Here is a 27,965-nt window from a genome sequence, read left to right on the forward strand (position 1 = left end):
GGTCATCAGTTGCAGGAATTGTCCCGATTTACATTACATCTCGCCTTTTACATAACTTCTAATTTCCAAAGAAGAATAGACGACAGAAATTATTTTCACATTCTTTAAATTGCATCAACACCTGTAGAAATAGACAGTTCTATGTTTATGTTCCATAACTACTAGTTTATTTTCTTATGTTCATATGAGGAATTTGTGGCAAATTGAGGCCACATGAGCATGAGGCTGCTAATCATGAGGCGCAGTCCACTAGGGGTTTGAATTCCTCTGAAGAGCAAGGTCGGAATTTTAACTGTCCTCAGTGTTTCGGTGTTCATGTTCCTGTAGTGTTTGGAATGAGGTGAAAGTGGCGAACAGTACTTCGGTTGGGGCGATTTGTTTAAAAGAAATTGTTAAAGCGGGAAACTCTCATTGCAGCTACCTGGGTTCAAATCCCGTCGTGGTAATTATTATTTTTTCTGAATGGGAAGATAATGTTTATGTAACTGGTGTTGTAATTATGTCATTCCTTTATTATTATTATTATTATTATTATTATTATTATTATTATTATTATTATTATTATTATTATTATTATTATTATTATTACCACAGAAGGAAAGAAAAGTAACATAGTCGAAGGTATTTATAGGAACAGAAAAGATATAGAGTATGTCAGATTACGTTCATGGATTTACAGATAGAATTATCATTTTACTACAACAAGAAATGGAATATAAAGATTTGTTAGCTGATAAGAGTAATGCATTTTGTCTCGCACTTCTTCTAGGTAGAAAGGTGAGGTGACATCTGAAATAGGATTATTCTCCTCACAAGCGATCCCTATTGTAAGTTCGATCACTATTAGCAATTTGTGCACAGCTACGAACAATTCCTTGGAACTCAGTTTTGGCCTATACTACAGCAGTAAGGACGTGTTTAGCCATTATGTGTGCATCAAATTCTTGTCCAAACACGTTACTTGCCAAACAGTTACGAATGAAGTTGATACGGATGATGTAATTTTGTGTTGTTGGCATTTCACCTGTGAAGTCGGTCGTCTCAACTCTTGGAGTTAGATCTAGAGAAATTGAATATTTTTCATGTTAGTATACATAAGAAGTATCAGTTTTGTAGATCGTAAAAATTTTCTGAATTGCCACACCCGGAAACGATCTCGCGTCCCCAACATTACGAAACTAACGCTTAAGCCACTACTCTAAGACAACACTGTTCTGGGGTAGGGAAAGATGGAACTGTAATGAATTCAATAATTACACATTTTTACGATTCCAGTGTAATAATGCTGAAACTTTCTGATTTCAGTCGTGATAAAATAGTAAAATATTATGCAGAAAGAATAGTCCAGAGAAGTCAACTTTAAATTGACAACTCATACGTACGGAGGCGCTGCCATATGCTCTCGCCTCGGGCCCTGACTTTTCACGGCACGGCATTGGACAGATACTTATATTGATTGGAATCTGGTGTTTCAGGGCATTGGATTATTCTTTTTATGTTAATTCATTTAACGAACCTTCCTCAGTACCTTGTTTCCTATTTATACGCGTTTTACTCACTTTTACAGTTTTTCTGCTAGCTCTTTAAGAAGAGGCACAAAAACACAGAAACACTGCTGAGGAGAGTAAAAATCACAAACATTAGGACTATTCAGGAGAATAATGCTCCCGGAAGTAGGAACAAGAAACACAGTTCTGATTGATTGGCGTTATCCATTTCGTGCCACGTTGCATTCAAATAGCAGACATCAAACGATTGTTGTTATCGGTCTTCGTGGCGGATTGGGCTGGCGAAAATCTCTTATGGCATGAATTCAAACCCGGCCAGAGGAAAGTTTTTTTTACATTTTTATAACACTTTTTACATTGAAATAATATTAAAATAATACTCAAAAAAGTTATTTACTTACTTTTGTGCAGATAAGTAGTAGTAGTAGTAGGAACGGGTTAGAAGCCCCGCAGGGCTCGTTTTGTTCCCCTTATACTCCATGATATAGAGCTCGTTTTGTTCCCGATGTACTTCATGAAATAAATTTTGTGACCAACTTAAAACAACTGGCTAGGATGACGCGTAAAACAGCTGGCCAGACTAGCGCGAAAAACGTACTTGCGGGAGCATTACTCTGCCGAGGAGGTCGTCAAACACTATTCGCACATTCTTCCCTTGCCTGAAGTAAAACAATAAAATATGGAGAATATGCAATTTTCGGTCTTCCAACTTCTACGTGTTGTCAAATCTGTAAAACCATACCAGACAAAGAGGAACACTACTACACAAAACGCTCAACATGATAGCTATTCATGACATTACTATTACATGATCCGAATAACTCCAGTATATATATATATAAATCATTTTTCATATTTTACCGAAATACGCCATGACTTTTCTGACAACCTGATACGTTAAATGTTCATTGATCTCAGTCTTTATTCACTTACTCTCTTATGATCATCAGTCTTTAGGATACTTCCCGTAGATATTGAAAGGTGAAATGTAGTATCCAGGGTTGGTGTAGCATACAAGTAAACAAATAAAAAGCAACAGAATGACATTTCCCTCCGCCAAGTCCCCTTCAATGGAGTGTGTTTTTTATTCAACAAAAAGACGTGAAATCCAATCAGAAAATTCATAAAATATAAAATATGTAGCCAAGTCTCGACTTTGCAATAATAATAATAATAATAATAATAATAAATGAATAACAGAATTACAATATCAATTACGTAAACACCTTCTAATCAAGAAAAAATAATAAATGCCACACCGGGATTCGACCCGGATGACTGTAATGGCAGTTCACTGCTTTCACACTTTGCCATCAATTCCTCAGACAAAGTGAAAAAATAAACTAGTAGTTATGTTAGATAATCATAGCACACACTATTTCTAGACGTGTTGATATAATTCAAAGAATGTGAAAATAATTTCTATCGTCTTTTCTTCTTTGGAAACTAGAAGATAAAGAAGAATTGTAGGGATGGGCACGAGCGAGTTTTCACTCAAACTCGACTGGACTCAAAAAAGACATCTTTGAGCTCGACTCGAGAACTGAGCTCGACTCGAAAAATTTCCTCCAACTTGACTCGAATTTGACTCGAGTTTCGATTCGCTTCGAGTCAAAACGAAAAAAATCTAGCCAAATGCTGTGTGTAGTTTCAAGTACTTTCTTCAAGTATCCTACATAAAAAATATAATTATTATCAATGATGCTACTACTACTACCACTACTACCACTATCTACTTATTATTATTATTACTTTTACTATATATCCGTGTAGTAAATCTGCAAGCTTATTTTAATAAAAAATGTGTTATGACAATTTAAAAAATTCTTGGGCAAGGTTTGAACTCACGCCAAAAAGTATTTTCATTACTAGAACGTTGTCTTAGAACACTCGGCCACGAGGGCCGATAGAAGTTTGCCTTCATTTCAAATATATGTAGGTCATGACTCTTGATGTCCTATCTGTATCAGCCAATAAGATCAGAGGATATCTGAAATTCGTTAGTTACGCCTCTCGTCCCGTTCCATACACGACAAATTAAATAAGGGGACTATATTGACAAATCTGACAATAATATACTAATATATATTATTTATAGTGCGCCTAATAGTAGACATTTTTAACGGAAATGGGCCCACGACTCATTATTGTTGTATTTACCTTTAGTGTGCTGTTCTGTTTATGTAATGTAGTGAACCTGTTTGATGCTTGAATTATAATTTCATTTTCGTATCGTATATGGAGTAAGACAATTTTGTCTTAAAATGGGAACCCCTTGAACGGCGGGGAGCTTCCCTGGGGTGGGGGGAAGTGCCCCCTGCATCCAAAAGTTACGGCTCGTCGTCGTGGCAATCATTTTTTCTTAATTAGAAGGTATTGTTTACGTAATTGATTTTGAAATTGTTATTTCTTTATTATTATTATTATTATTATTATTATTATTATTATTATTATTATTATTATTATTATTATTATTATTATTATTATTATTATTATTATTATTATTATTATTATTGCAAAGTCGGGACTTGCCTACATATTTTATATCTTATGAATTTTCTGATTGGATTTCAAGTCTTTTTGTTGAATAATCAACACATTCCACTTCAGGAGATTTGGAGGTGGGTAATATTACCCTGTTGCTTTTCATTGATTTACTTGCACGCTACATCAAGCCTGGATACTACATTTCACCTTTCTATATCTACGGGAAGTACCCTAAAGGTTGTGATGATCATAAGAGAATAAGTGAAGAAGTGATTAGATCACTGAACTTTGCGCATTAACAACATTTCAAATATCAGGTGGCCATAAAAGTCATGACGTATTTCGGTAAAATATGAGAAATGATGGTTTGTGGAAATATAAGAGTTATTCGGATTATGTAATAGTTTGTCATGAATAGAAAAGATGTTGAGCGTTTTGTATAGTAGTATTGCTCTTTGTTTGGTTTGGTTTTACAGATTTGATCATAGATGGCGTGGGTCAATGAAAACGACCCACCGCGACCCACTCTGACCCATGATCAACCACCCAACTTGACCCACTCTGGCCCACTATACACCATGACCCACTCCAATCCACCACCCACCATGAACCACTGACCCACCAAAACACATCATCAACTCTGACACATGATCCACGTCCTTTTTTCTACCCATTAAAGAGTTTATACTTGTAATAAAACCAGGTTGTCAAATTCTAACTAATCGGAGTTTGAATTTCTACGGTCAATCCCTCAAGCACCGCTCTGTTACAATAATGATGGATCTGATCTTTACGATGTAAAATGGTAAAGTGTTTTTCATGGGCAAACTTACGATGAATTTCAATTAAATTATCATGGTCTAATTATTTCCTTGTTGAATTATCGATACTTCTCAGTTTAAAAGCGGATTAAATTTGAAACTCCCAAATCAAGGTACGTAGACCAAAACACAGAAGCTTACATTACAAATTTTATGTCTATTTTTCTCACAACTTTATGGGTTTATTGCCCTGTGCTCTAAGCGCTCCATATAACAAACAAGTTTTAGCAATTATTATAAAGCGCATGGTAAGCATATATGGATATATGATGCGAAGCACTATATTTTTGTTGAGTTGATTTTGAGTTTAACGTCCCTTTCAGCAGCGAGGCTATATAAAAATGGACCTACCCCATGCGTAAACGTCGCCAAAACCTAATGGCCCACTTGCGGGTAAACGTCGATCGTCAATATAGAGACGAGACGTTGTCCCGCTGCCGGCAGGGTTTCGTCGAGTCGAAACAGATATCTCGCGTCGAAGTGTTGAAGTTACCACCGCGTCGCAGCGAGGACTTCGTTTTGGTCCGAGCTCCTTCGATTAGTCGCGGAGAATCGCGAAGGGACCAACACGAACTATCGCCAGTCATGTGCATGCGGTTATTATTATATATTATTTTTTCCTGACGAATTGTTCCTAAAGTGAGCTCCGGGGTTCAAGAATAAGCACTGTCTCAACATCATGAAGTGAAAAATCTTGAGTGCGATAATTGTATGAATTTAGATGGCAATTGTTGTCGATAATTAGAAAGTGAGTATGGGAGAACTATGAAATAAAGTAAATAGACACGCGTCATTTTGTTATAAACTTACATGGCGAACGCATTTTATCTTATCCGAAAAAGTTATCGTCTCATATATATGGTTAAAAGAGCACTCTGATTGACCAGATTAAAACGAGCTCAACGATTTATCCCTTTACAAGCGAGGTCTCTTTCGTCGTCTCCGTGGCGAAGTCGGAAAACATCCGTCCACGAATCATAAGGTTGGTGGTTCGAACCTCCTCCGGGCTAATTTTCTTGTACTTTTTTAGTGTTTTTTAAACTCACCTTAATGTAATCAAATCACACATATAGGCGATTTAACATATTTTGGGGGAGTAGTTTTGTGGTTCATTGGCGTTTTGTCACGTCAGAAGATGCTGTCTACAAAGCAGTGAGCAGAGAGTTAAATGAATTAACTTAAGAAATAATGCAGTGCCCTGAAACACCAGATTCCAATCAATATAAGTATCTGTCCAATGCCGTGCCGTGAAAAATCAGAGCAGGAGGCGAGAGCATATGGCAGCGCCTCCATACGTATGAGTTGTCAATTTAAAGTTGACTTCTCCGGACTATTCTTTCTGCATAATATTTTACTATTTTATCACGATTGAAATCAGAAAGTTTCAGCATTATTACACTGGAATCGAAAAGTGTGTAATTACTGAATTCACAACAGCTCCATTTTTTTCATCTCCCAGAACAGTGTTGTCTTAGAGTAGTGGCTTTAGCGTTAGTTTCGTAATGTTGGGGACGCGAGATCGATTCCGGGTGTGGCAATTCAGTAAACTTTTACAATCTACAAAACTGATATTTCTGATGTATAGTAACATGAATAATATTCAATTTCTCTAGGTCTAAGAGTTGAGACAACTTCCTTTACAGGTGAAACGCCAATAACACAAAATTACGTCATCTGTATCAACCTTCGTAACTGTCTGGCAAGTAAGGTGTTTGGACAAGAATTTGATGAACACATAAGGGCTAAACACGTCCTTACTGCTGTAGTATGGGCCAAAACTGAGTTCCAAAGAATTGTTCGTAGCTGTGAACAAATTGCTAATAGTGATCGAACTTATAATAGGAATCGCTAGTCACGAGAATGATCCTATTTTAGATGTCACCTTTCCTTTCTACTTAGAAGAAGGGCGAAACAAAATGCATGACTATAATCAGCTAACAAATATTTATATTCCCTTTCTTGTCATAAAATGATAATTCTATCTGTAAATCCGTAAACGTAATAATATTATTGCGTTCATGTATAAACCTAAGAAACATCTGACATACTCTATATCTTTTCTGTTCCTATGAATACCTTCGACTATGTTACTTTTGTTTTCCTTCTGTGGTAATAATAATAATAATGATAATAATAATAATAATAAATAATAATAATAATAATAAATAATAATAATAATAATAATAATAATAATAAAGGAATAACATAATTGCAATACCAATTACATAAACATTATGTTCCCATTCAGGAAAATTAATAATTGCTACGACGGGATTTGAACCCAAGTACTGCTAGAATGTTATACTTGATCAATGTGGGGCTGTATACAGATATATTTACACGACATGAGACGTCCTCAGGTTGCGGATCAAGGAGAAGGCCTGTAGATATAGAGGTTAGCTGCGAATATACTGAATGAGCAGTCGCGGACAGACAAGGAGTGGCCCTCCAGCTTGGAGGTTTGGGTGAGACTAACAACCTCATCCTTTAAAAAAAAACTTGTTCAGAAACATTCACAGAAGCCTCGGACCAGGACTGATAACTTTGCACGACCTCAGCAAAAGAAAATGGACATGAGATTTGGAACATGGAATATTAGAAGTCTTTATAGTGCAGACGCATTAAAATCCGTAACGAATGAGTTAGAGAAATACAGAATGGATCTAGTAGGAGTTCAGGTTGGTTGCTATGATGGAATATGCGGTGCAAGCACGTAAGAACATCTGAAAAATTTCTCTCCGATTCTTTGAATCTTGGCATGGACAAAATGAGGGAATTCAGTCCACAGTGCTATAAGCACATCTATTAAGCACTGTGGCAGTAGTTTTGTACCCTCGCAACTTGAACCGATTGTTAAACTGGCAAGGAAAAAGAACCCATATACCGTTCATTGCGTTGACAGAAGCGATATAAATTTATGAGACTAGATCTCTTTCCCAATGTCTTTGTATTCTATCAGTTAGACGTGACGAAAATGGAGATCCAATCAATTGAACGGAAATGCGCGAAGTGAAAGTGAAATAAGACTATCCAAACTGCATTCAGTTTAAGACAAATCATTTTGAGGACACTTACAGAACTATTTCCCTGAAAAGAACGCAGATTGAATCTACGAGATAGAAGGTCCTACTTTGCAGACTTGTCAAAAATTATCTCCAGAGAAGTACGAGGACTCGTTAAGATTGTGTCAGGGCCCAACTCCAATCATTCGAAACCCTGAACATGTTCAATTTCACAGAAACTTATCACATTAGCCATCCTTGTCAAGTGCAATATCAAAGCATGCAATTTTCAAGTTACTTTGCAAGATTTTATATTCTGGCAATGACAACTTGATAGTATTATTTTATGTTATGGTTAGTACGCTCTTAATGTTGTGTTTCTTGTGTGTTCTCAGGAATTTTGTTTTACCCTCAGAATCTCAGGAAGCGTTTGTTAAATTATTTTGTGTAATAAACACGAAGTTTTTCAATACAAGTGCAATATATTCCGATTGTTCATGTATTAATATATTAATAGTTCTCAGTATAAAAAATATGCGTCATATCTTTCATACAAGAGAGGATTACCATCGTCACAAACTGTCGTATCTTTTTCCCGCCAAATTTTCCACAAGGTTTTACAGGCAAATTCCATAAAACTTTCTACACTGATTTCTTATGATTTAAGTTATAACTTGGTACATTTTCACTCCTTTCGATAAAATAGATTTTGAGATATGGCTGTTCAAAGTTGTGTGAAAACCTAAAAATCGCTCTCCTGAAAAGTTTAGAAAACTGAGATACGACAGTTTATGACGCTGTCGACGAGTGTACATCATCAGCTTTTCGCATAAAATGGATTGATGTAGAGCTATCAAATTTGGTGCGCGAGTAGATTTTTATCAAGTCTAATCGCCTAGGAAGCTCTTTTATTCGATTTCCCCCTCGGGGGGATTTTTCAGAGAGGTGAAAATATACATTCACATTTTTGTTTGTTTTCTAAGAACTACTGGTATACACGCAACTAGCATTATATTTTTTGTTGCGGGCTTATATAACAGCCGAGGCTAAATACCAGAGTAATGGAATAGTTGTAGAAACATTCTTCTTCTCATTTGTACAGGCTCTAAATTAAGACTGGGCAAGGACGGGTGTTTACAGCTAGTATATACAGTGTGTATTAAAAGTCCTTTGGAAGTGTAGCTTTTTTTATTATCAGAGTTAAACCAAAATATAAGAGGAGGAACATGATATTTAATCCTGCCCCAAATATGGTATTTTCAATCTAAAGTAAAAGAATTTTTTAATCGGAAGAGCCGTTTAGGTTGTAGAGTGGGTCACAGAAATTCCTGATGTACAAAGTCCGTGAGTTAGGCAACCCAACTAAAGTCTGCTCGAAGATTAATTACGTCTGGTAGAGTAACTAGAACAGCAGTATGAAGTTGCGACACCTGTTAAAAGAACAAATTGTAAGGTGTGTTTTTGTGCAGGAGTGAGGAGAAACACTGGCTGACGAAATGACAGAAGGGAGCTTTTGGATACTTGTACTCACAGTAAACAGCACAATACCAGAAAAAAATATACGGACACCAGAGGCGCCGATGACCAGATAACACTCAGGAGATTTAATCTTATAATTAACTCAAATGAGGTACTATATAACCAAGATAACTTACTTCAAATAACTATACATATCCACGTATCAAATAATATACGGATAGATTATGAGGTGCATATGGTTGGTTATTTTTTTAACTGACTCAAAGCTTTGCGCTGAGTTTTAAAACTATTAACAATAGTCGTACCTGCAAATTAATTAAAAGTATGGATGGATCATTTGGGGGGAAGAACCCAACCCTCAATGAAAATTTTGGGGGTCTAAGAGGGCGTGAGCTCCTAGGTTCCGGCGCTACTGATTCATACGTAATATTACTTTCGAAAGATCATCTTGTCCGATTTCATTATTCGTTAAATGACTTTTGAAGCTGTTAAATTTTGATATGCAGTAATTTATTTGTAAATATTAGAAATGCAAAATTCGGTGACACTCAAACGAGTTTAAGAACTTATCCGTATTAAAGTAGGCCTTTTTCTCGTTAGCTTGCAAATATAACTGAAGATTCATGATTTGTATAATATTTGTGAAATTTTACACATTGAGACACAAAGAGAAAAGGGGAGAATATAGTGTCAATAAACAACTTAAAAATGAACGACATTAACGGATAATATCAAATACAGAAGCATTAACAGAATTAACTCTGTAGCTCGTTTTATCCATTCATTTCCCTTCCTTTATTTTCAGGATTATATCATCACTGAATTTCTCCACTGGAGATCATCTTTTATTTAGCAGCATCCAACTTGAGCTCAGCCTTGTAAATAAAACATTTTAAAAAATGTAAACATCGAAGGTGGGAATCGAACCCGGGCGGCCCGATTAGAAGACTACAACTCTAATCACTCATCTAAAGCGTTACTTCTTTCGGCTCGTCTAAATAAAGCGCCTTTTCTGTTCGCTCAGAATAGTAGCTTGTTAATAGTCAGATTGATTGGCAAAACACAGGAATATGTAATTTTTTCGGAGGGCATTATATCACTATATTCACTAAATTATCAACATTACAGATTTTTTAAAAACAAAATAAAAATTCCTTTATTTTGAATCAAATACGGTGCGTGTATTATAAACGTAAACAAAATAAAGGCAAATCAATTGCTGCGTAGTAATCGTGGTTAAGTGGTCAAGGCGCTCGACCAATCATCTAAAGGTAGTGGAATCTAAACAGATCCACGAACGACCAGTACCCTTTTTTACTTTAGAATTTTTGGTGGTGATTGATCGGCGATGACACACGTTTTATTTTCTTCTCATATTTGAATACTCGGATGTTTCAATACTTGAACTATCAAATCTTCAAGAATAATAATAATAATAATAATAATAATAATAATAATAATAATAATAATAATAATAATAATAATAATAATAATAATAATAATAATAATAATAATTTGGAGTTGGAAATTGAGACGAAACGAAAAGTATCGTAAACGTTTCTCTTTTTATCTCGATTCTAGAAATAGTGTATGTCCATTCTTTAAGTAAAAATTGCTTTGTAGACTGAATCTTATACGCTATTTTGTTACTTTGTATTTCGGAGCTCATTAAATTTATTATGGTCAGTGTAGGTATTTTGTAGCAAAGCTTTTATAATTATTTGTGCATATCATAAAAGTTAGTTTACTGTGTGCCTTACTGTTCAGTGATATTCAATTATTTTTATTAAAGTTATCCTCTTCAAAACGTAGAGCAGAATACATTCTACATGACGCTTTTGTTTAAAATTTTGGGAGTTTGAGAGGTGTGTCCTGGAGGTCCAGACACCCTCCCGAAATCCCGATTTATCTATAAGATTTGCTTAATTTTAGAGCAACTTTAAAAATTGTAATACCATTATTATTATTATTATTATTATTATTATTATTATTATTATTATTATTATTATTATTATTATTATTATTATTATTATTATTATTATTAGTGAAAATTTAAAACATCAATATTACGTCCTATTGCAATGTGAATAAACGTACTGAAGTTGATAGGAAAAGAAATAGAAAGGATAAGAAATAGTGATAGAGAAATGGTAAGAGAGATTAGTGTCCGAAAGGAAACGAGAGTTGGGAAAGGCGGTGTCAGCTCCTGAACAATATTAATATCGAAACTCCGAATGCCTAAACAGAAATTAAGTAGGATTTGTCTTCATTGGATTATGTATGCGTTATATTGATATGTTAACAAAATATAATACCAATATTAAAAAGAACAGTTCCTATTTACAAATTTTGGTTGAACGAATATATGGAACGTGATGGAAATGGCGAACGAAAATGTTATTTCTAACAGTAGGAATAATAGTGGAAGACGTTTGGAATAATTGCTCGAAAACAATATCATTTCAGACACATTTATGACTCATACTAGACCCTAAACATGACCCTTAGGGGTCGTATTCATGAATTGTTTGCTAAACACGTTATGTTTTCCACCACCGTACGAATCAAGGTTATAGACAGATATGTGACGTCCTTTTACTAATATTTCCCCTATGAAGAAAGCCGTCTTCACACTCGGTAAGACCGAAAGAAATTGAGTATTTTTCATTTTATTACACATCAGAAGAATGAATATTATAGTTCACAAAAACAACCTACGGCAGCGAGAATCGAACCCGGGACCCCTGAATTATGAAACGAAAGCTTACGCCATTACGGTAGGACTGCTCTCTTCAGAAAGTCAAGAATCACTCGTTTATGGAGCAAGTTGCACACGTTTACGACAACGACGAAACGCACTTATTTATGTCATATTAAAATAGTATAGTCGAGAGACTTCAAATTTAAATTAAAACACAAAAATATATATATAGTGCCTCAGACTACTTTCTTTTCTGATTCACCGAAAGTATCTCCGTAAGTTGTCTTTATTATACTTAGTAATACTCGTTTTAAGCTGTTTGTAGTAACTTTGAAGGACAGGGACACGAGCACAGATACACCTAGGACATATACGATTTCAAAGGATCTCACCGGGAATTGAACACGAGACCGCGAGCACTGAACTATCTGAGGCTGTGATGGCGTGGGTCAGTGAAAACTTGACCCACCACCCACCATGACTCTCCGCTAACCGTAACCCACTCTTACCCCCACCCACCATGACCCACTCGGACTCACCACCTACCATGACCCAATGTGGCCCACCACCACAATGACCCACTCTGACCCACCGACCTGCTCCGACCCATCACCTACCAAAACACATCGTTATCAACTCTGACACATGATACCCAGCCTCTTCTCTACTGACGAAAGAATTTATATTTGTAATAATAAAACCAAGGTGTTCAATTCTAACTAATCGGAGTTTGAAGTTTTACGGTTACTCGCTCAAGCACCGGTCTGTTACAATAACGGTGGTTCTGACCTTTACGATATAAAATGGTAAGGTGTTTGTCATGGGCCAAATTTCGATGAATTTCAATTAAATTATCATGGTATAATTATTTCCTTGTTGAATTATCGATACTTTTCAATGAAAAAACGCATGGAATTTGAAAGTCCCAAATCTAGGTAAGTAGACCAACGGACAGTCCAAACTTTAAATTTCCGTGTAATTAAGCGTACATTACAAATTTTGTCTATTTTTCTCACAACTTGATTGCCCTGTGCACTAAGCGCTCCATATAATAAATATAATCTTCAGCAATTATTATAGTAGAAAGCGCATGGTTTCTGTTTCTTAATTTGTTTGTAAATTTGTTTCTCAACTAATATCGATCATTTTCAATTATTTTTACAAACCAACCCACTACCAATTTTGCATATGTAAAAAGTACCACCCTCTCCCCGCTCATAGAGAAGAATTTTAAAGAATGCTATGAGACGTTGTGTTCATCTTTAAAGAGAGTTAATATGCTGAATTTCAGCTCCGTAAGTTTAACGGCTTGTGAGATACTCATTTTTTTCGCAAAAATTCGGATCCCAACTACCCCCTTATGATATTATTATAATGAATGTGATATAATCCCAGTTTGGATTAAGGCCTAACTATATACCAAAAGTCATTTCATTTGACTTTGCAATTTGGCCGTGATGATCAGGCACACATAGTTACATCCATTTTTATATAATAATTTATATATTATAGTGATTCAAGAATGTATTGTTTTCTGTAGTTAGCTCCTCTAAAAACTCACAGGCTGTGTGTCTTGAAAGCCAAGTAGTCGTATAAGTCCTATTGCTATTATTCCAATTACAAATATCAATGTCCAAAAATGCCTGAAGTTCTTTTTTCACCTACAAGGAGAAGGCAGACTTTGGCAAGTGAACTTCGGGGCTATTTTTTGCGAGTTGGTAATGCACACTTAAAGAATTAATATTGCAAACTGGGAGAACGCAATGGCCAAAAATAACGGAGAAAAACCGTCTTAATGTTTTCTACTCGCTGCATATATTGTACGACGCACAAATTTACCAAGTGTCGGAGTAGCAAAGTGAAGAAAATCTTTGACTCATGAGTAAAGGGTTCCGGGTTCGATTTCTGATCAATTCAAACTTCTTTTTTTTTTTTTGCTTCAACCAATAAAGTAGCCATTTGTAACTATAAGTAAAATATTAATTCACTATATTTTTATAATGAATAAAACAATAGAAATTTTAAAATCACTTGTAAAATCTTTCAATGTTCCATGTTAACTACGGTAGGAATAAAATTCAATCTATTCCGTAAATATTATTGTTACCGCAATCGTTGTAAAAATTTCTTCTTGACGTTTCGTGTCTACATCTTTAGACAGTGTGCGAACTACAAGGGGAATGAGGAGGAAATCACCTTTGGTTATAGCAACATCCAGTATTAGCAAAGGGGATTTCTGCGTCAACTCTTTTGTAATTCACAAACTGTCAATAGTTGTAGACACGAAGCGTCAAGCACATTTATTACACAACGACTGAAGTAACCAGTGGCGTATTTAAGGGGGGTGCTTACGGTCTTATGCCCCCGAAATGTTATTTACTATATTAAAGTAAATGAAATATTTTGGAGAATTTTCACATTTCCAGGACTAAAGTTGGCAAAGCCCCCCCCTCCCAGAAATAAAATCGTAAATACACCACTGGTCGTAGCCATAATATAACTCTTGATATCAGTACCTACTGCTGTCGGTCTTCGTGGCCGAGGCTGCTAGCACAAATGGTTAGTAATTATAACTACTTTTGGCGTGGGTTCAAACCGACCTCAGAGAAACTTTTTTAATTCTTATATTTCATTTTTTATTAAATTTCCCTAACACGATTTCCATTAAAATATCATAAATAATAATCAAAAAAGTTATTTGCTTACGTTACGCGTGCAGTTTTGCTACATGAATCCATATAGGTAGTAATAGTAGTAGTAGTAACAACACGTCAGAAATCCCGCAGGGCTTGTTTTGTTCCAGCTTGACGGCCATGATATTAATTTAACCTCAGCTGCTTCTTCAATTTTTTTCATCCTTAATTCCAACAAAGTGACAATTTTCTTTAACACATAATACATACACAAGAAGGTTTGGACAATCGCAAACTGCAACCAATCAGAAACGTGCATTTAGTTCCTATGGCTAGGGTCGAGGGTGAAATAAAAATATACTGTTCAGATGATACTGTCTACAATGCAGTAACTAGAGTGGGCCGGTGGATCGCAGTGGGTCATGGTGGGTGGTGTGTCACAGTGGGTCACATGCTGTTGACCCTCGACCCACTGATGCACTCAGAAAACTCAACACACTGACCAACTCCAACTCTGGTCTGAAGGTGGGATACTTGGTTCCTTCCCAAGACAAGTAAGCTTGAAGTGGACAACATCATGCTCGTGGGTTTTCTCGGGACACTCCGATTTCCTCCCATTTTCTACTTCCACTAATTTGCCCATCATAATTCGCTTTCTTTAATCATGGTCTCTCTTAACCTAACAGGCATACAAAGATCACGAAATATCAAAAGTGCTAATAAAGGATGTTATAAAATACAGGATCTGCCCATACAACAAAATCGTGAAGCCATACGTCACAGCTTCGCCACACCTTCTCTGCCCACTCCGCGCCACTAAGATCGCAATGTTTCGAGCCAACAATCATGGCGGAAACGAAAGTAGCCAATCAGACGTGCCGGCTCAGACGATGCTCGGTTGTTTTTGGCTTCATTGAGTTCGTATGTCAGAAGTGCCTAAAAGACATGATGACTTGCAACAAAACTTTGTGTAGGGACAATACGCAAAAAATAAGCGAATAAGTGTTTCCTTTACTTTCTGTGGAAAAAATTGTTTTAGTGGACAAAAGTCACCCATCCAAAATTTTGAAATTTGACGCCCGAAAATCAAAACGTGGACCGAAGGGAACGAAATTATGCACACCTATTTAACCCGAAATAAGGGAATATGTGTTTCATATTTTCCTGGAAAAAAGTTGGGTGGGCACGGATTTCAGAAAGCCTTTGATCATGAAATATCAAAATTGCTAATAACAGTGTGTCAGAAGTGCCTAAAGGTCATGAAGAGTTGCAACGATACTTTGTGTAGGGACAATACGCAAAAAGGAAACGAATATTTGTTTGTTTGTTTTTTTTTTATTTTCTGCGGAAAAACTGTTTTAGACTGTAAAAACCCATACCCAAATTTGTGAAAGCTGACTCCCTAAAGGTAAGAAGTAGTGGACTGAAGTGTATGTAATTGTGCGCAGATATTGTATACATAAAATGAGGCAATATGTGTTTCGTATTTTCGTAATTTAAAAAAAAAAAAAAAAAAACTTCCAACCCTTTGATTATGAATAATCTAAAGTGCTAATAAGTATACGTCAAAAGTGCCTAAAGAAATGGAGGATTGCAACGAAACATATATAGGGACAATACGCAAAAAATAAGCAAACATGTCTTTTTAGCTTGTGCGAAGAAACAGTGTTGGGGCCAAGGTCTCTTCCGCAAAAAGTAAATATTATCGTAGAAGTTCGGGAAGGAGTCGATGGAAGCGATTGAAATTGTGTGTAGATATTGTATATGTAAAATAAGGCAATTCGTGTTTCCCAATTGTCCCCATGTAATCTACTTCGTAAAGATATTGATATCACGAGTTATATTATAGTTATTACAGTCGTTGTGTAAAAAAATATTCTTGACGCTTCGTGCCTACATCTGGTGACAGTGTGAAAATTACAAGGGGGATGAGAAGGAAATCCTCTTTGGTACTACTTGATATTACTATAATCAAAGGAGATTACCCCTTATTCCACTTCTATTAAGCGGCGAAAATCTCTCTCCAATATTGGGTGGGAGGAAGGGTAAGACCGTTCAGATATATTTTAAAGCGATTTTCAAAATATTTATGATGTTGAAAAACAATACTGTGGAGGATCAGGGGAGCAGAGTTGTCTTCAAATTTGGGAGGCGGGTAGATTTGAGGCTTATTCTGGGGATATCAATTTCATCTCCCTTTCCTTTGTGGCAATCGGGCACAATTCATCACATTTATCCCCAAAAAACACATTTCAAATCGGATTAATTGGGGCACAGTCCATCAGATCCAAAATTGGAGGGGACATGTTCCCCTCATCCCCCTTGCCATTTGTGCCACTGCTTGTAATACACACACTGTCAACAGATGTAAACACGAAGCATAAGAACATTTTTTACACAACGACTGTGGTAACCATAATATAACTTGTGATATCAATATATTTACGAAATAGATTATATTTTGTTACCAGTTACCATGAAATATTGAAAGATTTTACAATTGATTTGAATATTTCTATTGTTTTAATTCATTATAAACATATGGAGAATTAACATTCTACTTGTAGCTACAAGTGGCTCTTTATTGGTTGAATCAAAAAACAAAAAAGTTGCCACCGGTGGGAATCGAACCCGTAACCCTTAGAACGTGAGTCACATAAACTTCTGACTGCCACACCATCACTTAATAAATTTGCGCAACGTACGACATGCGGCGAGTCGAAAACTTTAAGACGCGTATTCTCTGCTATATTAGGCCATTGCACTCTCCCAGTTTGTAATATGAACACTTTAAATGTTCACAATCATCTTGCAAAAATGGTCTTGATGTTAATTTACCAAAGTCTGCTTTTTCCTTGTAAGTGAAAAAAGGACTTCAGGCATTTTTGTATATTGATATTTGTAATTGCAATAATAGCGAGATACCGAGATACTTTCGGTGAATCAGAAAACAAAGTGGTCTGAGGCACTATATGTATATTTTTTGCTTTCTAATTTAAATTTGAAGTCTCTTGACTATAGTATTTTATCATGACAGAAATCAGTTTGTTTCGTCGTTATCGTAATCATGTGCAATTTGCTCAGTAAAGGAGTGATTTTTGACTCTTCCTTAACAGAGCAGTCGTAGAGTAGTGGCGAGAGCATTCGTTTCATTAGTCAGGAGTTCCGGGTTCGATTCTCGCAGCGGTAAGTTGTTCTTATGAACTATAATATTCATACTTCTGATGTGTAATAAAATGAAAAATATCAATTTCTTTCGGTCTTACAAGTTATTGTGGAGACAGCTTTCTTCATAGAGGAAACGCTTAGCAAACTGATATCACATGTCTGTCTACAACTTTGATTCGTGCTGTAGTGGAAAACGTAACGTGTTTAGCAAACAATTCATGAATACGACCCCTAGGGGTCATGTTTAGGGCCTAGTATGAGTCATAAATGTGTCTGAAACGATATTGTTTCCGAGTAATTATTCCGAACGTCTTCCACTATTACTCTTACTGCTAGAAATAATAATATTTTCGTTCGCCATTTCCAACACGTTTCATATATCCGTTCAACCAAAATTTGTAGATAGGAACAATTCTTTTTAATATTAGTATTATATTTTGTTAAAATATCAATATAACGCATATATAATCCAAAGTCTTTTAGCCAAAGAAAGCGTCTTACTCTGTATCGTGATGAAGACAAATCCTACTTAATTTCTGTTTACGCATCCGAAGTTTCGATATTAATATTGTCCAGGAGCTGACACCTTTCTCCCCTCTCATTTCCTTTCGGATACTAATCGCTCTTATCCTTTCTCTATCATTATCTCTTATCCTTTCTGTTTCTTTTCCTATCAACTTCAGTACGCTTATTTGCATTGCAATAGGACGTAATATTGATGTTTTAAATTTTCACTACTACTACTACTACTACTACTACTACTACTACTACTAATAATAATAATAATAATAATAATAATAATAATAATAATAATAATAATAATAATAATAATGGTAATGGTATTAAAATTTTTAAACTTGCCCTAAAATTAGGCAAGACTTACAGATAAATTGGGATTTTGGGAAGGTGTCTGGACCTCCAGAACACACCTCTGCAACTAGGAAAATTTTAAACTAAAGCGTTCCACTGAAGTTTCACGTAGAAACTTTTCTACTGTATGTTTTGAGGAAAATAACTAATAAAATTAACTCAATATCACTGAACAGTAAGGTGTACATAATAAACTAACTTTTACGATATGCAGAAGTAATTATAAAAGCTTTGCTACAAAAATACTTACAAAGACCATGATAAATACAATGAGCTACGAAATGCAAAGTAACAAAAGCGTATAAGATTCAGTCTAATAGAAGGCAATTTTTACTTAAAGAATTAACAGACACTATTTCTAGGAGAGAGATAAAAAGAGAAATGTTTACGATACTTTTTGTCTCGTCTCGATTTCCATCTCCAAAGCGAGATGATAATTTGAGTTAGCCTTGTCCCGTCTTAAATGTAAAAAGTTAACTCTCGTCTCAATTTTGTTTGTTTTGTATCAGAAACGAGATGAGAAATTCCTCTTCTTATGAGCAACACTAAACAAAACCGAAATATTCTTGCCAAATGTTACATTTCTTGTTGTAATGTTATCCCCCAAGCGATAATAAGCTCCTAACTTTTAATCTTCTATGACATTATAATTATTATTAGTTTATTATTATTATTATTATTCCTGAAGATTTGATAGTTCAAGTATTGAAACATCCGTGTATTCAAATATCAGAACAAATAAAACCTGGGTCATCGCCGTTCAATCGCCACCAAAAATTCTAAAATAAAAAAAATGTACTGGTCGTTCATGGATTTGATTCGACTACCGTCAAATGACTGGTCGAGCGCCTTGACCACGATTGCTACGCAGTAATTGATATGTCTTTATTTTGTTTACTTGTATAATACATGCGCCGTATTTGAACCAAAATAAAGGAGTTTTGTATTTTTTTTAAATTGTAATGTTGATAATTTAGTGAATATAGTGACATAATGCTCTCCGAAAAAATTACATATTCCTGTGTTTTGTCAATCAATCTGACTATTAACAAGCTACTGTTCTGAGAGAACATAAAAGGCTCTTTATTTAGACAAGCCGAAAGAAGTGGCGCTTTATATGGGTTGCCGGTGGCAATAGCCGAGTGGTCTCGGGCGTTTCGGCTTCAGATCATGAGGCGCAATCCACTGGGGGTTCGAATTCCCCTGAAGAGCAAGGTCGGAATTTTAACGGTCCTGGATCTTTCTGTGTTTGTGTCCCTGTCGTGTTTGGATTACGCAGAAATTGCGCGAATTGCCAATGGCGAGCAGTATCCCGGTTGGGACGAACTTTTAAAAAATAATAATGATAAAAAAAAATATGAGTGGTTAGAGTTGTAGTTTCCTAATCTGGCGGCCCGGGTTCGATTCCTCCCGTCGCCGTTTACATTTTTTGAAAATGTTTTATTTACAAGGCTGAGTTCAAGTTGGATGCTGCTAAATGAAAGATGATCTCCAGTAGAGAAATTCAGTGATGATGTAGTCCTGAAAATAAAGGAAGGGAAATGAATGGAGAAAACGAGCTACAGAGTTAATTATGCCAATGGTTCTGTATTTGATATTATCCGTTAATTTCGTTCATTTTTAAGTTGTTTATTGACACTATATTCTCCCCTTTTCTCTTTGTGTCTCAATGTGTAAAATTTCACAAATATTATACAAATCCTGAATCTTCAGTTATATTTGCAAGTTAACGAGAAAAAGGCCTACTTTAATACGGATAGGTTCTCGAACTCGTTTGAGTGTTATCGAATTTTGCATTTTTAATATTTACAAATGAATTACTGCACACCAAAGTTTAACAGCTTCAAAAATTATTTAACGAATAATGAAATCGGACAAGATGGTCTTTCGGAAGCAATGTTACGTATGAATCAGTAGCGCCAGAACCTAGGAGCTCATGCCCTCTTAGACCCCCAAAATTTTCATTGAGGGTTGGGTTCTTCCCCCCAAATGATCCATCCATACTTTTAATTGATTTGCAGGTACGACTATTGTTAATAGTTTTAAAACTCAGCACAAAGCTTTGAGTTAGTTAAAAAAATAACCAACCATATGCACCTCATAATTTATCCGTATATTATTTGATACGTGGATATGTATAGTTATTTGAAGTAAGTATCTTGGTTATATAGTACCTCATTTGAGTTAATTATAAGATTAACTAAGTCCCTCAACTGTTATCTTCTCATCAGCGCCTCTGATATCCGTATATTTTTTCAAGTGGCTGTGCATAGTTTTACGTGTGTATCATACAAACAAGAAGTACTGTGAGTACATGTATCCAAAGACTCCGTTTTGTCATTTCGTCAGCCAGCGTTTCGCTCCACTTCTGCACAAAAACACTCTTTACGATTTGTGCTTTTAACAGTTGGTTGCAACTTCATACTGGTGTTCTAGTTACCTTGCCAGGCGTAATTAATCTTCGAGCAGGCGTTAGTTGGGTTGCCTAACTCACGGACTTCGTACATCAAGAATTTCTGTGGCCCACTGTACACTCTTTATGCACCCAATGTTAAATGGAAATGCATCGTTGCCTTTTACCTGGACCCATAACATAGTCTTTTACGCTAACGTATTGATGGCCAGTCCCCATTTCAAACGTTCCCCAATTCACCATACTCTTACAAAATTTGCCGCTAAATAGCAACGTTGCCTTTTCGTTTAACATTGGGCGCATAAAGAGTGTACAACTCAAACGGCTCGTCGATTTGAGAAATTCCTTCACTTTAGATAGAAAACATAATATTTGGACACAGTTTCTCCTTTTACATTTTGTTGTAAATCTGATCATAACAGAAGTACCCTATCTCAGGGGACTTCTGAGACACCCTATATATGAGACTGATATTTACTCAATAAAATTATGAAGTTTGCTCCTCGCTTTGTTGTGTGAGCTTATTGCAAATTATCTAAAAAACGTCTGTGCCCTCAATGATTTTGCCTTGGTGCTAATATTTTAATATGATTACTAAGCTGTATATATATATATATATATATATATATATATATAAGAACTATCAAGACCTATCACTACTTATACAGTATTTCTGCACTAATGACAATTTCTTAAAATCAGTTAAATATATCAAGCAAATTAATGGTTTTTTGAATTCACTTACCTTTAATACAATGTCTAATACCTCTGTGCAAGGCGCAGATTGGTTTTTTTCTATATTTGTGAGGGCAATTTCTGTATCCCCCACACCGAGTCCAAGCACATAGGTAAACAATGTACTACCAGTTGTTACTGACGGTATTCCATTTTTATCATATTTTATCTCACCTTCCACTTTTATTATACGAAAACCCATAACAAACTTTTCGCGAATGCCAGATTGCCTACTTTCCATCTCAGATGTGGTTATTTGGTTTTGGAATCTACTCAAGTTGTGCCTTACATTTTCATTAGCATCTCTGTAACATAAAATAAAAATTCCTAATGAGTGCATTCATAAATAAGAAGCTACTCGTAGTATGAATAGGATACATAAAAGAGAAGACAAGCGTGATTTTTAACTAATTTATTTGGTGCGAATTAAAAGAGATCAATTAAACGCAGTGCATGTGTTTGATATTATTTACCTTGTTTTAGAATGCATATAGGCTCAAAGGAACAATGTAAATTTCGTTGTACTAGCTGTGCCTGCCCACTTTCCTTGATTAAAAATAAATTTGTTGAATTTTTAAAGAGTTTTTGTTTTTGAGCTTATATTTCCATATTCTGTTCAGATTTATTTTTCTTTTTCCTAAATTAAAATTTATTAATTACTATCCTGTATGATCAGCTAACCAACGGATAAACTAATCAAGACAGATTGCAGCACCACGCAGGATAATAATGTATAGTGATATAGAGTTGAGCACAATGCATACGAGGGTTATCCAGAAAATAAAGACCGTTTAGTTATACAAAATGAAAACACGATATTTGTTGAGAAAAACAATTCTGTTACATACCTGAAGATTTCCTGGCTTCTCTACTTAATCACTCTTCTTTAAATATTTGTTATATCTGTTCATGAGCTTCAGAATTCCCATGTTATACTCTTCTGCAACCAGATCATTAAGTCAGGTATTCTCTGCATTCTCCAACTCTTCAGTACGTCCAAAACGTGTACCGCCCAGAAACTCTTTCATCTTATGGAAAAGATGGAAATCGATAGGAGGACTGGACTAGACACTGAGAAAAATCTGGTCTCCGGACAGCGGTATATTGTACAAATATACGGAATATCCTTGCTTACTACAGAAATCAGTATGGAGCATACGTTATCCATATGCTAGATACGTACTGCCTTCAGATGTTACATCATGCCGTTGCAGGATGTCTGACATCTAAGTTTTCCGTATATCACATGCATATACTTTGTTATATTCCTCAGCTGTATGTTATATACCTCCATTTGTATGTGAGACCCTGACCGCCTATATTGTTTCATACGGAAAGTACGTATAGATGGAACACTTACACGGAAAGTAGAATAAAACATACGTTTTCAGTTATACGTCTGTTGTACGTTGTCCAAAAACTACAGAAATTTCGCATGTAACCTACCTTTTTAAGTACGCCACCTACATTTTTTCTCAGTGTAGGGTGGATGATAAAAAATTTCCCATCGAAATTGACGCAGCAATTCTTGAGTTGCAGCAGCGGTATGAGAGCGGGCATTGCCGTGAAGAAGCACAATTCCTCCAGAAAGCATTCCTCGCCTACTCTTTTGTCTCATAATACCGACTTGCATTGATCATAGTGCCTTTCGTCATGAAATCCACCAAAAGAACATCTTTACGATCCCAAAAGACGGTTGCCATGATCTTTCGTGTTGAGAGAATCTGTTTGAGCTTTCTAGGGTTTTGGGATGATGAAGAAGAATGCTACTCAAGTGATTGATGCTTGCTCTTTGGGATGATGTGAGACACCCAAGTCTCATCACCTGTTACAATCCGACCAAGAAGGGCGTTTCCATTTGTTTAATATCGTGTCAAGCATGTCAATGTTGAGCCCATTCTCTGAGTTTTGTGTTGGTCCCCCAGTTCCTTCATATCCCATCGTGCACAAATTTTGTTGTAACCGAGATGTTACGACACACGAGAAGTGTCTGGAAACTCAATGTGCAATTTATCGAGAGTTACGTGCCTGTCTTGCAAGATTCCGTTGTGCACTTCCGTCTTCAGGTCTTCTTCTGTAATGAGTGATGGGCCTCCAAGTCGAGTTTCATCGTGTACATTTCTTAGTTCATTGTTCAACAGTTTATACCATTTTCACACATTTCTTTCATTCATTACATTATTACTATACACTGCTTTTAGTTGCCGGTAAGTTTCTGCTGGTCTCAGCGGTAAAAGAAATCGAGATGCGGTTTCTTGCAATCAATTCAGCGTCCCAATGATAGGTTCCATCTCCTTCATTAACTCTCTGCTGAAACCGATAGTGGTTCAAATGAGCCATTTCTGGTTTCGACGTTTATCGCCATAAAACGAAAATGGTAAGAGATATCAAGATGGAGTTTTTTTTTTCAATCGATTCAGCTTCCGAAGTGTAGATTTTATCTCCTCCCTTAACACTCTATTGAATCCGCAAGTAGTCAATATTAACCATTTCTCCGGTTTCAACGTTTATCGCCATAGAACAAAAATAGTAGTAGATAGCAAACAAGCTGTTGTTATCAGGGTGTCAAGAGAACATACCATCACAACCTGCAACACTCAACCAAAACCGGAGAACGTTGGAATTTACTACTTCTTATGGTTTCAATACTGATTTCCGTACAGCAATGAGTAAGATATGTCGAGATCAAATTTTTTGCAATCGATTCAGCTTCCCAAGAGTAGGTTCTTTCTCCTCCCTTGACCATCTATTCAAACCGGAAGTGTTTCAAATTAACTATTTCCGGTTTCAATCTTTATCGCTATAGAATAAACACAGTGAAGGACAGTAAATAATGTATTTTCGAAATGGATGCACCATTCCGAGGAACAGATTTTATCTTTGATCTTAATCTATTGCAACTAGTAGTTATATATGTACTACTTAAAGTTTGAGTATTGAATTCCCATTGTTTGGAAGTCTACCGTAGTTTCACACTATGAAACGAAACTCATTTGTTAAAGTTGTTTTTCTTGCTTTTTTTCTCTGCAATGTCTTTTAGCATTTTGCGTAAGTTCAAACTCCTATTAAGTTCAGATTCAATAGACAAAGATGACAAACTGTTCAAAGGTTGTTCCTGAATTGATTATGTTGGCTGTTTTGATAAGTTTCAGGTTGGAGAAACTCCTTTCTCTAGACTCCGTAGTCAAGGAAAATGTATGTTGAAGTGCACATATCTTTGTGTGTATGTGACGACCTAGAGTAGATTTCACTCTAGTGGAGGGTCCCCTTAGGAGCGAGAAGCTAGACTTGAAAAATACAGTATTAGATGGGTATACTTTGTAGGAGCGTGGGGGAATGCCACACGCTGAGGCTTGCTCCAGAACTGGAAAATATGACAAAAATATGTCTTCGTCCTTAGAGTAGGACTGATACGAACCGCCGCGAGTCTTATTTGTAGCATGAAAGAAAAATTTCAGGAAAATTGATTTCTGGCCTAATTATTCATCGAGGAAACTTAAGAGATGGGTAGTAACTTGTAAAATCTTAATTCCTGTAGTGTTAAAACTTACATACCAAAGGTTAATATCCCATATTTGTTAGAGTTTGTCAACTATCACAAACTCCAAAATAAACTGTTGAATCAATTCTCTACTACTAGGAAATAGCTTTTAGAATCGAAAAATGAAGAAGAGACGACGTAAAGGGCCTAAGAACTTCAATTTAGAAGATTCCGATTCTAAGAACGTAGATACTGTTATGTCATTATTATGAACTGGACGAATTGTATGATTATTCATTTTTTTTTTCATGTCACTTACGTGAAGAAAATTATACTTCCATTTAGGAAACTTATGAAGTATTTTATGCTCATAGATGTTTAAACTGATTAGGAGAAAATATTTTCCCAGAGTGAATGCTGATTTCCATATATTAGTCTTAAGTAGCTTGTAGTTCTAACAATAGTATTGTTTTCCAAAATAATGTCAATTTTAAAACTTCCAATAGTCATGTATGTTTACAATTCTTGCTAATTGCGCGGCATTTACACACGGGTGCAGTGGTGCTATATATATATATATATATATATATATAGAGAGAGAGAGAGAGAGAGAGAGAGAGAGAGAGAGAGGAGAGAGAGAGGAGAGAGAGAGAGAGAGAGATACAAAGTAGACGAAATGAAATTTTTACTGGATGTCACAAGTGACAAACATAGACCTACACTGTATCCTAATAAAATGTGGTATTAGGAAAATAGGAAATGGCGAAACTATTTAGTACTTCGAATATATTGAAAAAAAAAAATGTTCAAAATAGATGGTTGTCAAAAAGTATTGGAAAGATCTTCATCCAGCAATGGACGACAGTTATTGATAATGTATATGTTTCAAATATAAATAACGCTCACCACTTCACTCATAACCCGAGTCTCATTCTTGATATCTGAGCATTCGAGATTAAGGAATAAACGGGTCTGACTTCATCGAGGGAGTCGAGGGAGTCGAGGGACTAAAGATGTTCACTTGAGGGAGTTGGTGGAGTATAAATATTCACTCGAGGAAGTGGAAATATTAACTCGAGGGAGTCGATGGAGTAAATATTTTCACTCGAGGGAGTCAAGGGAGGAAAAATATTCACTCGAATGAATTGAGGGAGGAAAATTATTCACTCGTCGAGGGAGTAAAAATATTCATTTAAGGGAGTAGAGAGTAAAAATATTCACTCGGGGGAGCTGAGGGAGTAAAAATATTCACTCGAGGGAGTCGAGGGAGTAAAAATGTTCATTCGAGAGAGTCGAGGGAGTACAAATATTCACCCGAGGGAGTCGAGGGAGTAAAAATATTAACTCGAGGGAGTCGAGAGAGTAAAAATATTCACTCGAGGGAGTCGAGGGAGGAAAAATATTCACTGGAGAAAGTAAAAATAATCACTCGAGGAAGTCGAGGGAGTAAATATATTCACTCGAAAGAGTCCATGAGTAAATATATTCACTCGAGGGAGTCGAGGGAGTAAAAATATTCACTCAAGGGAGTCGAGAGAGTAAAAATATTCACTCGGGGGAGCCGAGGGAGTAAAAATATTCACTCGAGGGAGTGGAGGGAGTATAAATATTCACTCGGGGGAGTCGAGGGAGTAAAATATTCACTCGATGGAGTAAAAATAATCACTCGGGACAGAAAAATAATCACTCGAGGGAGAAAAATAGTCACTCAATCGAGAAAAATACTCACTCGAGGGAGTTTAGTTTCTAACATGTGTTGTCCTATCAGTTTACTCATCGTTACAATGATATGATATTAGTTTAATTATCTCCCTTTGTCTCCTTAAGCAATACAATCTTTTTTGTTAAGTGACTGCTGTTAAACACATATATATATGGCGAACAGGTCAAAATTGTGTACCCAGTTAGAAATATTCATTTGTAGCATTTGTCGCATACGTATGTCACCCTCGAGTGAATATTTTTACTCCCTCGACTCCCTCGAGTGAATATTTTTACTTTCTCGACTCCCTCGAGTGAATATTTTTACTCTCTCGACTCCCTCGAGTGAATGTTTTTACTCCCTCGATTCCCTCGAGTGATTTTTGTTTACTCCCTCGACTCTCTCGAGTGAATATTTTTACTCTCTCGACTCCCTCGAGTGAATGTTTTTACTCCCTCGACCCCTCGAGTGAATATTTTTACTCCCTCGACTGCCTCGAGTGAATATTTTTCCTCCCTCGACTCCCTCGAGTGAATATTTTTACCCCCTCGACTCCCTCGAGTGAATATTTTTACTCCCTTGAGTGAATACTTGTACTCCCTCGACTCCCTCGAATGAATATTTTTACTCCCTCGACTCCCTCGAGTGAATGTATTTACTCATGGACTCTTTCGAGTGAATATTTTTACTCCCTCGATTCCCTCGAGTGAATATTTTTCCTCCCTCGACTCCCTCGAGTGAATATTTTTACTCCCTCGACTCCCTCGAGTGAATATTTTTACTCCCTCGAGTGAATTTTTTTAGTCCCTCAACTCCCTCGTGTAATTTTTTTACTCCCTCGAGTCCCTCGACTCCCTCGATGAAGTCAGACCCGGAATAAACGCTTATACCTTGTTCTAAGAAATCATATGTTTAACACTTTAGCTTTCTAAAAACAAAGACACTTAAAATAAAATTTACCGTTC

The 27,965-nt window shown here is 36.0% G+C and overlaps 1 protein-coding gene across 2 annotated transcripts in view; it reads right to left on the reverse strand.

Moving 5' to 3' along the window:
* Positions 1–27,965, reverse strand: part of LOC145690806 (unextended protein-like) — a 233,938-nt gene that overhangs the window by 192,981 nt on the left and 12,992 nt on the right. For both annotated transcript variants that reach the window (XM_081766103.1, XM_081766112.1), the window contains exon 2: positions 21,828–22,122. In XM_081766103.1, the coding sequence (XP_081622229.1) occupies positions 21,828–22,122 (295 nt within the window). The remainder of the gene's footprint in view (positions 1–21,827; positions 22,123–27,965) is intronic.

This window comes from Thermobia domestica, chromosome 1 (assembly GCF_964235325.1).
Source record: "Thermobia domestica chromosome 1, izTheDome1.hap1.1, whole genome shotgun sequence".
NCBI classification, from domain to species: Eukaryota; Metazoa; Arthropoda; class Insecta; order Zygentoma; family Lepismatidae; genus Thermobia; species Thermobia domestica.